General features: G+C 33.5%; 1 protein-coding gene across 2 annotated transcripts; it reads right to left on the minus strand.

Annotated features, from left to right (window-relative positions):
* Positions 1–6,981: 6,981 nt before the first annotated feature.
* LOC114188082 (lysM domain receptor-like kinase 3) lies at positions 6,982–14,865 on the minus strand. 2 transcript variants are annotated; one of them, XM_028076598.1, is made up of 12 exons: positions 14,048–14,865; positions 12,446–12,479; positions 12,341–12,348; positions 12,052–12,210; positions 11,607–11,800; positions 10,632–10,721; positions 8,643–8,736; positions 8,374–8,528; positions 8,203–8,297; positions 7,692–7,830; positions 7,465–7,563; positions 6,982–7,377 (listed from the first exon to the last, which is right to left on the minus strand). In XM_028076598.1, exons 1-12 carry the CDS (start codon positions 14,673–14,675, stop codon positions 7,213–7,215), a joined length of 1,860 nt encoding a protein of 619 aa, XP_027932399.1. In that variant the 5' UTR covers positions 14,676–14,865; the 3' UTR covers positions 6,982–7,212. The 2 variants fall into 2 exon arrangements, with proteins under 2 accessions (XP_027932399.1, XP_027932400.1); XM_028076599.1 differs by having other exon boundaries at positions 12,052–12,207; positions 14,048–14,862.
* Between the last annotated feature and the right edge of the window lie 302 nt (positions 14,866–15,167).

A 15,167-nucleotide genomic window follows, 5' to 3' on the forward strand; every position in this document is an offset into this window, starting at 1 on the left:
TAAGTTAGCCAAGATGACACAAAAATCCAAGACAAATATAGTCCAATGGTACCTTGCGTTAAGAAGAGGTATATGTTGTTGGCACAAGCAAGCTTCAAGTAAAGAATTAATAAAACCATGTGCATGAAGATCATAGGTGCTTGATGAAGATTGATGAAGATCCTCTTGATGATTAAGTTTTAGTGTATTAAATATGAAAATAACATGTTAAATGTAATGTGTTTGTGTTATATAATGTTGGTAGGCTATATGACATAGGTTAGATGTCTTGTGTGCCTTAGTGTGTCTCTTTTAACCTGTTAAAATTTAATCTGTTAAAATGGGTTTTAACAGGTTAAAAGGCTTGTTGTATATAGTTTCTGGTATGAATGTATTCAGTCAGTTGAATTATTTTTCAATCAACTGATTTCACTTAAGTCAAGTGAAATCAGTTGACTGTAAGAAAAATTCAATCGATTGTTTTCACTTAAACCAGACTATATAAGTTGTGTTTTCACGAGCAAAGGTGCGAATCTGAGTTTTTATGCACGAAACTTTGTCATTCTTCTTTGGAAAGCTCTCTCTCTCTCTACAATACACAGCTGCAACTCGTTTTTGAAGATCTTGGTTGATTTTGGAGGCATTTTAGCTTGTGAGTAGTTTGAAGAACACATGTATGGTTGGCTAGGAACAGCCATTATCAGGTTTAGATGTTCTTATGCCTCTGGTTGGTTTGCCTAATGTGATTTCAAGTCTGTAAGTGTGATTCTTACAGGGTGTGTGTCTAGATTTTTGTGTGAGTCAAAAATCTTGTGAGTTTCTTTATTCAAAAGTGTAATCTTGGTGTGTGATTTGTAAAACTTTTGAATATAGTGGAAACCAGGCTCAGATTGTCCTGGTAAACTGGATGTAGCTCTATGATTGAGTGAACCAATATAAAAACAGTTGTGCATTTCTCTTTCCTTCATCTCACTCTCACTGAAATTCTTTAAAAACTCAAGAAAACAAAGTAATTTGTTCTTTGGTGTGATTTAATGCGTTCTTATGTAATCTGAGGCGTTATACTTGTTATAAATATTGTTTGGAACAAGTCTTGTATGTAAAAGATTGTTGTTTAAGTTGAATTTGCGAATTCTGCATTATTCATAAATCTCCAGTATTTTAGCCGACTGATTTGTCTTTTTAATCGACTGTTTCATAGCTCCAAGAACAAATTAGTCTCTTGTTTTATATTTTAATCAACTGAAAGTGTACTGGTCTGCTGCATTTACATCCAAACATTCCAGTCTATTAGATTCAATTGAACAAAGGTTTAGGCTTTCAAAAAAGTTTTATAAAGCACATTCAACCCCCCCCCCCCCCCCTTCTTGGCTAAACTCACCATTTCAAAACCAACAATTGGTATCTAGAGCAAGGTTCTTGAAAGGTATTCAAGTTTGATCAAAAATCTTTTGAAATGGCTGAAAGTAAACTCCCTTTTGCTGAAAGTGCCTCTATTCATAGACCATCTATGTTTTGTGGCCTAAACTATCAATTTTGGAAAATAAGGATGCAAATTTTCATTGAATCTATAGACAAAGGAATTTGGGATGCAATAGTTAATGGACCATATACTCCTAAATGTATTGTTGAAAATAAGCAGGTAGACAAGCCTTAGAGTGAATGGACTGATGAAGAAAGGAGAAGAGATCAATATGATTGTAATGCCAAGAATATCATCACTTCATCTTTGAGTATGGATGAATTTTTTAGGGTTTCCCAATATAAGTGTGTATTTTTTTAACTGAAAATCATTTTAACGTTGGCAGGAGGCAGAGAGGAAAAAGAAAGGAAAGGGGTTTGAACAAAGTGGGTTTCAGGACATCTTGAACTCCTCTTCTTCTTCAAGTCCTCTTCTTCTTCAACTCCTCTTATTCTTCAATCTCGCATGAAGCTCCTGAACCCTTGTTGTTGGTGTTGACTACATTGTTGTTGTTGAAAGCTTTTTTGTTTCTCTTCAAACCTTTGTTGTTAGATCCTGCATTGTTGAAACCCGACTCACTTGTTGAAAGTTGTCTTCATCTTTGAACCTCTCTTGTTGAAAGTTTGTTAAACCTTGTGTATGTTCCAATTTTCAGTAAGTTTTGAAAACCCTAAACCTAATTTTAATTTTTTTGTCTATTTTTAATTAGGTTTTTTTATCATCCCTTTTTTTGTGCAGTTTCGATCATTCGTTGCAAAAGAGTGGTATTGGTTGATTGGTAAACACTCTATCGTTATGTTTTGCCTGCAATGGTTATGTGTTCGTGTTTGTCAATGACATGGTCAGTGATGGACACCATGGCAGTAGTCAATTAAAAGTCCTCACTGTTTTGACATGTTTAGCTATCAGATCTTTTGAATGTGAAATACACATATTCTGCGTTTACACTTATATGTATGCTTATTAATAGAAAGGATGTAATATTGCATTTATATCAGTTTTTTGTTCCAGTTAAATGTAATTGAAACGTATTTAAAGAGTGGTACAAATGTTGATGCAAGAAATGTCATGAATTTCTGAGCAAGATGAAAAACTGAAAAACACATAATGTAGGTTAATACATATTTGACCCCTGGTTGACACTTATGTTTCATAATGCACTTATATTTTATTCTCACCTAAAAAGAGGACAAACCCATATAAGTCTTTGTCCTGATTATTTAATCACTTTCAAGTAGAAATATTTTATGTTTTCACTTGATTCAAATCAATCTATGTTTACATTCATTGCATAAATTTGTAACTATGCATAGTTAACTAAAGAAACTCAATTCCCAGGGAAAAATGATACTTGGACTTACCATTTTTATTACTTGCATGATGGGGTACACTTGCCAAAATCTTAACACTATTCTGGGTTACATGTACATAAAAAAGGGAAGGACAACAAAATTATTCTTCAAAATGTTGTGAATTTCTAACCATGATGAAAACGTGAAAACCACATGACGTGTGTTAGCACTTATTTGGCTCCTAGTTCACACTTACTTTCATACTGCACTTATATGTTATTCTCACCTAAAAAGAGGACAAGTGCTTTAGCTAATCATGGTTACATGTACATAAATAAGGCAAGGACTACAAAATTATTGTTCAAAATGTTGTGAATTTTTGACCATGTTTAAGAAGTGAAAAACAAATATCATGGGTTAGCACTTATTTTACCCCTAGTTCACACTTGCATTTCATACTAGACTTATATGTTATTCTCATCTAAAAAAAGGACAAGTGCTTTAACTATTCACAACTACATGTACATAAATAAGGTAAGAAGTCCAAAATTATTCTTGAAAATATTGTCAATTCTAACCGTGTTCAGAAAGTGAAAAACACACAATGTGGATTAACACTTATTTGACTACTGGATCACACATGCTTACCATACTGGACTTATATGTTATTCTAACCTAGAAAGAGGAGAAGTGTTTTAGTTATTCATGGTTAATACGACAAATAACTTTTTCATCCATTTAAGGTTAGTATCACAACCAAAATCGCAGCAGGACGGCGAAAATAATTTAAAAAGGTACAGAGGAGTTGCCACCATAGTTTATTATGGAAAACTAGAGAAAAACCTTAAAAAAAGAATAGTCTTCGAAACCAAATTTGGGTTTGGGAGTCGGTTACGTGTGGGGAAGGTATTAGCACCCCACAACGCCCGTCTTAAGACGGTTCTTTCTTTAATTAAGTATGCAAGATAAAAGTAGATGTTTCAAATATTTGTTGTTCCCAAAAAATCAAACAAAATAAAAACACATACAAAATAATAAAGATTAAAAACAAATATTTTTTTATTTTTTTACCCAACGAGAATTGTACCTCGCTCCTACGTATTTCCATTTGAAAAATCAAGGATAATGTAGTTCTTTGTACAAATATTTGTTGTTTGATATTATTATTATTTTTTAAATTTTAGATTTTAATATATATTTTTTTATCAATATCAAGAGAATCTGAGATTCAATATGATAAAAGACTTAGTTATCAAACAAATCTGAGACTTGACATGATATTCAAAAAAAAATATTTTTTATTTTTTATTATTATTTTTTTAATAAAACAAAAATAAAAGTCTATGGAGGAGTGTTTTAATTATCAAGCAGTCCAAGACTTGACATGATATTCAATAATTATATAAAAGAAATAATATTATTTTTTATTTATTTTTTTTAAAGAGAATTAAAAGCCTACGAAAAATATTTCTAATTGTTAAAATAATGGCATCCCAAATAAAAGAAAAGAGAAAGGTCGCGCATATCAATGACTAACCCAAACCCAAAATCACCTATCATTAGAACCCCAAAAACATTTAACCATACAACGGATCAATCAATCATACACTATATATTATAACGAAGTCTCAACAATACATGAATAACATTAGGAGCAAAAAGAATTTACCTTCCAGGATCACGAATAGAGCAAAACCGACTGAAAGGATAGTAAGGTGACCCATTTTTGCGTGTGTGCTTTGGTCATCAAAAGAATAGAGCTTTTTGAATTTTTTTTCTTTGTCTTGCATTGGAGAGTTTTGTGCTTATATAGACACTTGGGATACCACTGAAATTCTAGTCTTTAATTATAATAAAATATATGAGAAAGGAATTGGTCCCGATGAAACATATTATAGAAATTAAATCGTTGCATAATATCTAGGGTATTGATTATAATTATTAACAAAATATTGTATGTAATTACTAGAATCATATATTTTTCGGTACATGAAGATCTTGATCAAATCATAACATATTATTCATATATTGATTCTAATTATTACTAGAAATATTTTCTTCCGATTATTAAAATCGTATCATTCTCTAAAAAGCATTATTATCAAGAATATTTACTTCTAATTATTAAAATAATATCTTCTTTGACTGAAAAATCAATGAGACACATCACATAAACATAAATTCAAGATATTTATTCTAAATATTACGAAGAATATTGCTTATAATATTATACCCTTCTCTAAAAAACAGAGATTATAAAATGTCTTTTTCTAACCTGTCATGTGTGGAGTGTAAATAGCAAATAGTGGGGGTGAAAGGATATGCAAAACATTTGAGCTCATGAAAAGGGTGTGAAAATTAAAGACAAATTAGATTCTCGCTTCTTTTTCTTTTTTTTTTTCTTTTTTCCCATAGTAGAATTAAAGTTAAAAAACTTACCATCAATCAAAAACATATTTTTTATTTTATTTAACAAAACAAAGGCATTCATATGGACGAAATTGGGTGTTGACAGTTACATGTTACTGATAATGCGAATCAGTCACAATCATGGTGGGACATGTATAATCAACACCGACAAGTAATGCGCAATTCAAATATCGTGGGTTGGCACTTAATAGCTTTAAACAAGGCACATAATGTTCATAGTGGAATCAACAAACAAGAGGGCACAAATTTACCTTCAACAACAATCAAACTTTCCATAAATTGTTTTCATTGAACTTGTAATGTTAAATAAAGATATTAATTTCCAATATATTCAAATGGTAATACTATAAGTTTTTACAACTTCATTCCTCTTTTAAGAAATCAAAAGTGTTGTACTCTATTGCATGATGAATCATATCACGATGAATATTTTTTGGATCCAAAACCCATTCGCATATGTAGTCTTGTCTAAATTGTTGAAGCTCTACCTGTGATGAAGAAATAGTTTGTCAGTAGAACCCACTGTAAATAATAAACAGTGGAAAGCAATATAATATTTAGTAAAAATAACTTGAAATACTTCCAAAATGATGACCAAAACTTTACTCATTCACTCAACTCTTCAAAATGATATTTTGTGAAGTATTCTTTGCTTGGGAACATAGTGTCCAAATACTTATACTTGGGTTCACACTTATTTACTCACGTGTTATGACATACATATTGCAATGTAATCATAGAGGACCTCGTGTGAGCTTAATTTAACTAGTTCGTAAATGCATGAAATATCATGTTTACTTAAAAAACTTAAAGTGAACACTTACTTAGTCACGTATGCTAAGAGGTATCACAAAAGTGCAAAGAAATCACATGGGTTGACACTTATTTACATTTGACTTTGCAAGTACTTATGATAGTAGGTACCTAAGTTAATTTGAAAACCTTCATCAATTATGGGATTAGAATTCACTCTTGTTCTTAGTTGGTGAAGGAATGCAGAAGAGACTGAATAAAAACACAGTTAACCATTGCATAACCATAAAGTGCTTACCAATCAACCAATACCACTCTTCCGCAACGAACGACCTAAACTACACAAAGAATTTTATGATAAAAACCCCAATTGAAAATAGACGAAAAAAATTAAAATTAAGTTTAGGATTTTCAAAACTTACAGGAAATTGAAACTTGTACAAGGATTAATAAGCTTTCAACAAGAGGAGTTCGAAGATGAAGACGAATGCGAGATGCAACAACAAGGGTTCAAGAGTTTCGTGCGAGATTGAAGAAGAAGAGGACTTGAAGAAGAATAGGAGTTCAAGACATCCTGAAACCCACTTTGTTCAAACCCCTTTCCTTTCTCTTTCCTATCTACCTCCTACTAACGTTAAAATGATTTTCAATTAAAAAAAATACCCTCTTACCTACCACGTATGGTTGTAAGAGAAGTAGTCAAATTCTGTATGTTACTGTATCATTATCCTTGAGGTTTTCCACATTTTACTACAAAAACTCACTCATAATTCATATGAAGCATACCATCAGGGCTATATTGAGCTCGAAGCGAGTTATGGAGGACATTTAGACATTAACTCATATTGCTCCGTTAATAAGTTCAATACTTGCAACTATTTCCGATTTTTGACACTTCTTTAAAAACCTTTACTTTCACATATTGAATGTTTAAAAATCTAATTGCCAAGTATTATCACAAAGTCACAGAGGTGTAGAGTAGAGGATTCTTGATCTCCGAACCTTCAACTTTATCAAAATAGGTTTAGAACTGATAATTATTATGTACTTAGAAATAATACTTCATTTGCGACAGTAACACCCATGAACCTTTGCCAATCAAATATGCCTCAAATATAATTTATTTTACAAATTTACGAGGATAAATGTTAAACTCTATCCCTTTCTAGTGAATCCAAGTACAAATTCCTGAATGCTACATCCATTTTACACACATCACATGCTTCAACAATTGTGTTGCCTAAAATTAGTCCAAAACGTGTAATTGTAAATACAAAACAATTGATCTCTATCATCCTATCTTCCTGACATTAGATTCACAAGATTTTGATTTTCATAGAAGGAACCAACATCCCACTCGTCTGTAGTTGAAGAAAGTGTCATCAGCGCAACCACAATGGATCTCATACTTGGACGTAGTTGGGGATTGTCTTGTGTACATGCTTTGGCTAGCTGTGCCATCTGCAAGCCCAAATAGTGACCATATATCGGTTGATCAATGTTCAAATCACAAAAAACAAACGTTCAAACTCTTAACAAATTTCTTACCTTGCGGACAGAGTCAATTGGGTAGTTATCCCCAAGCCTTGGATCAACTAGTTTGCAGAGATCTTCAGTGGGATCCGGCTGACCAAGAACTCCATCAAACTGCATTGCATAATAAAATTAAGAAACTCACTTTCATAATTTGGATTGATGAAGAATCATGATGATGATTTTCTTAATATTTGCAATGACTACAATAATAAAAAGTCTTTGGAGAAATCAACACTGACCAGAGCTACTAGGCCTTTTGAGTCAGTAACAGAGTCGTTTGTCTTGACAATTGCTTCCTTAGCCGAAATGAGTTCATAAAGAACAACTCCAAAAGCATACACGTCTACTTTGGGAGAAACATCCCCATATTGAGCATACCTTCAGACAAAGCCATGGCAGTCAAAAGGGTTGTAGAAAACAAAGGGTTGATATAGTGAAAAAGTTGTAAATTAGCATGTATTAAGGGACATTATTCGTATGTAACTACTAAATGTTTGAAGGGTTATTGACATTATGACGACTTAGGGTGTAATGTATTGTTACATTATTCGTATGTAACACCTGCATCAACATTTGTCACAATTAGCCACATGAGATCATGTTCTCCTATTTTGGAAACGTAAATAAAATAGTTGCCAAATGCAATGGTAGTATTCAATCTATGTTTGAAAAAAACTGCCACGTGAACTTGGAAAGTAAATTTTCAATCTGAACATCAACACTGTAATGTTAAAAGGAATATTATCATACTCTGGTGGCATGTATCCAAATGTTCCAACAAGACGACCAGTAGGAAGTGATGAACTTCCAACTTCTGTAAGTTTGGTTAATCCAAAATCAGCAACCTGCATATATGAACATTTTGTGAGCTCCCAAAGTGATCCAAATAATAAAAGTAGATAAGATATCAAAGCATTAGACCTTGCCCCGGAAGTTTTTGTCTATTAATATATTTGCTGACTTTATGTCACGATGAATATATACAGGCACTGTATGCTCGTGAATATATTCAAGACCTCTGGCAGAATCCAAAGCAATCTGCACACGTGTAGCCCATGGCAGTGGTTCTCTACTACCTAGGTAATTAAACACACCATAGTAATTAAACACGCCATTATCAATTCACTGTCAACTTGGAACAATTTCAACACATCATGGGTAAACAAAAACTAAACTAAGGGTTATACAACCTGAACCACGCAGATGTTGACTTAGGTTTCCATTTTCAATGTATTCATAGACAAGGAAAAGAGAGCCCTCGATGCTATACCCAATCAGCCGCACCTACATAGTGATAAGAGTTAATGCCATTCCCGAAAGCAGATGTAAGAATTTTTTTTTTTTTATAATAAAGCATGCCCAGTGTCTTTGTATATAGTACAAACAGAAAACATATAAGTGGAGTAATCAAGAATGTAATAGAAGTTCTTCCAGCAATATATGTTTAGCTTAGTAACATTTGATCCCTATATCTTAATCAATTTTTTTTAGTCTATATACCTAAAATGTTATGTTTTAGTACACTATGCAAGCAATTTTTTTTATGATTTAGTCCTTATGCCTTCATATTGTGGAGGTTTAAACTGCTAGAAAATTGACGACAAACATAAACATAAAAAAAATGCTTATATAGGGACTAAAACGTAGGATATAGGGACCAAAATCAAAAGTAGGCACTGGTATGGCTCTGGTATAGGACCAAATGAGTTATCAAGCAAAACTCCTTTGTCAACGAAGATAACTGCTTAGCCTTGTATATTGGTTTCATCATCTTATGTGTACAAACACTAATTGAAATTTTAGATTTTGAGCCCAATTCACTGACATAGATTCACCCTTTTGTTTTCTCTGTTGTGATGTTTTTCAAGGGAAAAGTGGAAGACAGATGGAGATGGCTTATTTATGTGATAAACATAGCAATAGCATTAAATGACATGTTAGTTAGTTGTAATAGATCGATGCTTTTTAGAAATTAAGAGATGACAGGGCATGAATAAGAATAGTAAGAAAAGGACTGAAGAATCTTTGGTTTGAGAATGGATTTTGGGAAGTAAAGTCCAGGTCTGTTTAATGGAAGGACGAGGTGATTCATTTATATTGTACATTTACAGTCATTTCAGTACCAGTTAGACTGTATTCTATTTGAAATAAAGATTGGCTGTTTTCCCTAATTCTGAATCAGTATCTAGCATAGAGCATGTTGAATCCTTAATCAAATAATTGCTTTGCAAGATAGCATAAACTGAGATTCAAACTCAATCTAGTAATGCCTTCATAAGTATTAACTGATTCAAAACTAATTTATGCTATTCAAGCCTGATATTGATACCTTCAAAGAATTGTTTTCAGGTAATGGAAGCATGGAAAGAGGATGCACCAAATTGAATTCATAACTAAAATTGGATAGTAACATAATAAAGAGATTGTCACTAATATATACTTCCTTATATATTATGCGCTAGAGAAACAAATATTAAGGCTCAGAAAAAAAAAATGAAAGTAAATTGAACGGGCATGGAGGAAATGTGTGAAGATTTGTACTGATATGGAATTTAAAGTTTCATATATTTTTAAGGAAGGGAACCATTGTGGTGATAAATTGGCCAATTTAGGCTGGTGAATAGGTAACAATATAAATGGTATTCTTTTATGCCTCCTAGCATTAGTTCGGATTTTCTTTATAATAGGTACCAACTTCCTATGTACAGGCGTGCTTTGCTTTTGTCTTGTATTATTTTATCATGGGTTTGGTCTAGTCCCATCATGATTTATTATTCTTTATTTTTTCCTTTTAATAATTTTTTAATGTGATAACAAATGATAAATATATTTTGGGGTGTCAGCATAATTGAGATGTCACAGTACATAGTGATCCCTAGCATGAGTTTTTGATTTAAAAAAAATCCAAATCAGTTCCCAAGATGGACAAAATAACAAAGAGAAATAAAAGATAATACAAATTGACCATTTTCAAATTTAATGAATTCCTGATGCTACTCCTATCCTATCTCAAGATGACTAAATTCAAACCCAAAGTATATGTGCGAGGCTAATGCTAGATCCCATCTTGAAATCACTTAAAACCTCTCAGAATAACTCTCCACCTGCTGATAAGCAATTCCATTGGAATACATACAGTAACAATGCAAAAAATGCTTTAAGTTTTAAAGGACTAGTACCAGGTTTAAATGATGAACACGTGTCAAGACTTTCAATTCAGCAAGAAATTCTTTTGATGCTTGCATATCCATCTTCTTGATTGCAGCTTTCTGCATGGACAAATTTATTGGCTTATATAATAAGTATACTAATTCAAAACAAACACGAAGAATGGCTCTTAAGAACAAACAGACTCGGTTCCATCATGTAGCATTATAAAGCATTATATGAAGAAATATTTGAACTTTGTTCATCCACTTAAACACATCATGCTGCAATTCAAAACAAAGGAAAGACATACTAAATATTACTTTGTTCGTAAATTTAAACACAACATAATGCAATTCAAAACAAAGGAAATACATAATAAACATTCCGCGATAATTTCAAATTTCAAGCAAGGAAGCAAGCATAAACTAATTTATTGAAACGGAGAAAACAGTAAGATAACTATTGATCAAATAGTTTAGTTGTTCAAGTCTCCTAATAAATGATTATAAATAATTCAAAGAAGATGTCAATCCTTCCTCACAAGAAAGGATCTCAACAAGAAAACAATGCATCTAAAAATACCAAATATCAAAAGGTGACATTTAAAATTAACCTTAAAATTTGGATTTCAGCCTAACTCAATCCCAAAACCAATCTCATAGGTGGCCCAACAAAGGATTCAGGATAGACCATACATTGTAATCTTCAGTCCCAATCTGGCAAGAAAAATATACTGATCTGAATTCTGATCAATTTCAAACTTTTCAGTCACTCGTTTCTTTTCATTTAGCTTTTCGATCATATTGTATAAAAGCTTACCATATTAGATAAAATGTCACATGGTATCTATAAAGTTATTCTTCAATCTTCTACTTCAATTTATCTTCATGTTAAGAAACACAAAATACCGATTGTATCAATTATGACAAAACCCTAAAAGAAATATCAAAGTGAAACTGAAGAAAAGCTTCCAATAATAGGCAGTTATAAATGTGATTGCTAACCTCTCCCCTCAGCTCCGCATAATAGACTGACCCAAAACCTCCTTGACCAATTTTATTTGCCAAACTAAAGTTATCTGTGGCAGTTGCCAGTTCCTCATATGTGAATTCCACCGATTTGTCCACTTTTATGCCTGTGATGGCGGCAGGACCACCAGGTCCTAAAGTTTCATGCGCACTACTACGAGAAGCTTCATCTGGAAAATAAAGCACCAAATCATTTATGTCGATATTTTAGAGAACTTTTTCTAAGAGAACTTTACTACAACTGAGATATGTAATCTACAGATAAAGGGAATAGAGGTTATTTCAGTTATTCGTAATATGCAATAGGACTACAATAGAACTGGTAATTCAGTTGTACTTTTTCAGCATTGTATTATTCAGTCTATCTAAAGAGTTAGATAGAGGGAGGTGTTGCAAGGAGAATAAGTAGAAAGAGCAATACCCTTCCCATCTTGAGCAAATAGTGCACTAGAATCTCGTGAAAGTTCTTCCTTCTGTATCTTCATCCTGAATATTCTAAAATATATAACAACTCCTAATACCAGAAGAACTGCCACAACTCCAACAGCGATTCCAGCAATAGCCCCACCAGCAAGACCTGCTTAAATAGAAGAAAAAATGAGCCAACATATGTCAACATCCTTCTGATTTTAGTATATACTGGTCATATGTTTAGTAAGAATCTCAAATAAAAACATCGCATAACCAATTTTTTGAGAAGAAAGTCAAACCTCCTGAACTGCAGAAAAAAATTAAAAGATAGTCATTGGATATTGTCAATTTATTGGAGATTGAAAAGTAATGCAATCAGGAGTACATTGCAAACAGAGTAATACCTGGACGGCAAAAACACATAGCTACCATTTTGATCTGTCAAAAAAATGAAAAGAAAGAAGTTAGTGGTATATATTGAAATTTTTAGTTTATTGAAAAATATTCGAAAGATTGAGCTATATATGAGCTATATATATTTTGCCTACACAATTCGTAGGCAAAATCCAGCTGAAATGGTTACTGTTTCACTAATGGATGCTTCATTGAAGTCATCAGACAAAATTCGTTCCAACCCTTTAAATAAAAAGTTAGAAGACCTCTAAATTTTATTTCAACTTCCAAGGCATGCACCTAAACCCTAGGTGAATAATAAGCGGGCACCAAGTCAAAGCAACACCGAGTCAAAACTAAGAAAGTCACCTTAATTGCTGCCATTCCAAGCCCACCCAGTTGTGGCTTCTTTTAGGGTAGCCTTAATTGGAACCTCAAGGGTAGAGATTTTTTTTCCATGTCTTCTAAAAGAAATGACTTGTGTTGTGTTCATAAAACTTGGGCAGTCTTAATCTAAAAAAGTTGACTTTGTGGAGTCCAGTTAAGCCCTAAAGATCAATTTCCAAAATGATACTAGAGTTTATCCTAAATCCATTTTTGGATCCACTAGCATTTTCCACGCTTTAGCAAGAAGTCCTAAGTGTGAGGGGAAGTGTCAAAAAGTTGCCTAAATTGTAATGATCCTTTGCGCATCTTAGTTGCAGCCTTTTAGGGGTTGCCTTAATTGCATTCTCAAGGATGGTGGTTTATTCCCATATCAATTCAAGTATGATTTCAAAAAGTATTATAAAACTTGGGTAGCCTGCAACTTCAAAACCGGTTTGTAGGGTTGAAGTACACCCAAAATCCACAAATATTGCCCATATCAACGATCAAAACAACATCAGATTAAAGGCAATATAATAAAGCATCCAAACTAACACACACAAAAACATCAAAACAGTCTAGTCTCAAAACCCATGAAAACGTTTTAAAATACTTCCTAGTGCACAACATCAATGTTTTAAGGGTCTCTGCAGCCAGATTTGCAACCACATCAGCTCAATTTATCCACAAATTTCCCGTCTGTAGATCAACCTTAAAAGACTGTCTTATTTCTTTCTAACCACTTCCCCGGAAAATTAAAAACCATTGCTTCTTTAACTGAATCGCTTAGATCATGGACTCCGGGTAATTAGGAGGTATATGATCTGAACTTATGTTCTAATATTTAAGTAATGCAATCTAAATAAGAGGAGGGGTAGCATATTGAAACGGCAACAGTTTCCATAAATAAATCTTGAATGATCTTAAGTATGGTGACACTGAAAGTTCTAACATGGAGTCCCCAAGCCTCTTCGGACTACAATACAACAACTAGCATTTTTAGTGCAAAGTAAATTAGGTATTTCTTTAAACCATTTTATGATAAGTGAACATCTACCTATTTCCAACATCCCTGGGAAAACATGGTTGGTCACTTTTGTAGAATCTCCCTCCAATCACTCACAACGTTCGAAACCAAAAGCTCGCACTCGGAAAACATGTTGGTATTTTGGTAACGTTGAAGTAAGAAAAAGAATACACAAAAATCTTCCACTTCAAGAAAAGAAGAACAAGCGAAATACACGGACCTTTTCCGGGAATATAAACGAGTCCACTCCCCTGGTTGAAATTGACGTCAGGGTTGTACCTCTGCAGCAACCCCGAGTCAAGGCTGACATCAGCAGCCACCGAACCGAGAGTCTCCCCGGTTCTGAGAGGGTACGTGATGAACAAGCCATAATCGGCAACATCGGTGTTCCCACAAGAGCAATTCACCGTGACGTTGAGCGTGCCGGTGTCGGGAATGTTATTCGGTTCATAGGAGTTAAACCTCCTGAGCCAGGTAACATCGGTGAGGTTGGAGAAGACGGTCCTGGCGACATACTCGTAGGTGTCCTGCGTTTGAACATCGTACTGGAAAGTGTGGGCGAGAAACTGACCGTCGATGCAGTCGCAAGGGAAGGGGACGTTGACCCTTATGAAGGCCTGAACGCTGTCCTTGTTGGGGATGGTGTCCTTGTTGTAGAGGACTATGTCGTCGGGAGTGGTGAGAAGGGGAGAGGACATGACCTCGGAGATGTAGGTGAGGTTGGAGCCCGACCACATGTAGTAGGAGCCCAGCGCCAGAGAGCAACCCTGCCTGCACGCCGATTCTGCTGCCAACACAAGACAAAATAGCACAAGGGGAACCACCACAAACCCCAATCTGGCTTCCATCGGAGAACAGAGAACGGGGAAGAGGTTGTGGATTCAAGAAGCTGAGTTGAGTTGACCAGGTGAACGGTGATGTGGTGGAGAAAGAAAAAAAAAGAAAAAAAAGAAGAAAAAGAAGAAGAAGATGATTTGTTTTTGAACAATGACTGATTATTTAATATATTGATTGAATATCGATTAACAGCAGACAGCCGCCGTGTATGTTCTAGACTTATGGAAAGACTCGGAAAACACCACCACACAAAAGACTCACTAATCTTTCTCGGCTACTAATAATAATCATAATAATGACTTTCTTTCTTGGAAACAATTTAACAAACTATTTTGATAATTATGTTTCTTTTCATAATTTATTTAGATTAATTTAAAATTTGTTTTTATCTAATATTTTAATATATTTTTATTTTTAAAATTTAAAAATAAATAAATATAGTAATTTTGATCTACTTTAAATTTTTTAATTAAACATTTCATGTATGCTTGTTAGTATTTTAG

Source organism: Vigna unguiculata, chromosome 6 (assembly GCF_004118075.2).
Source record: "Vigna unguiculata cultivar IT97K-499-35 chromosome 6, ASM411807v1, whole genome shotgun sequence".
In the NCBI taxonomy this organism is placed as follows: Eukaryota; Viridiplantae; Streptophyta; class Magnoliopsida; order Fabales; family Fabaceae; genus Vigna; species Vigna unguiculata.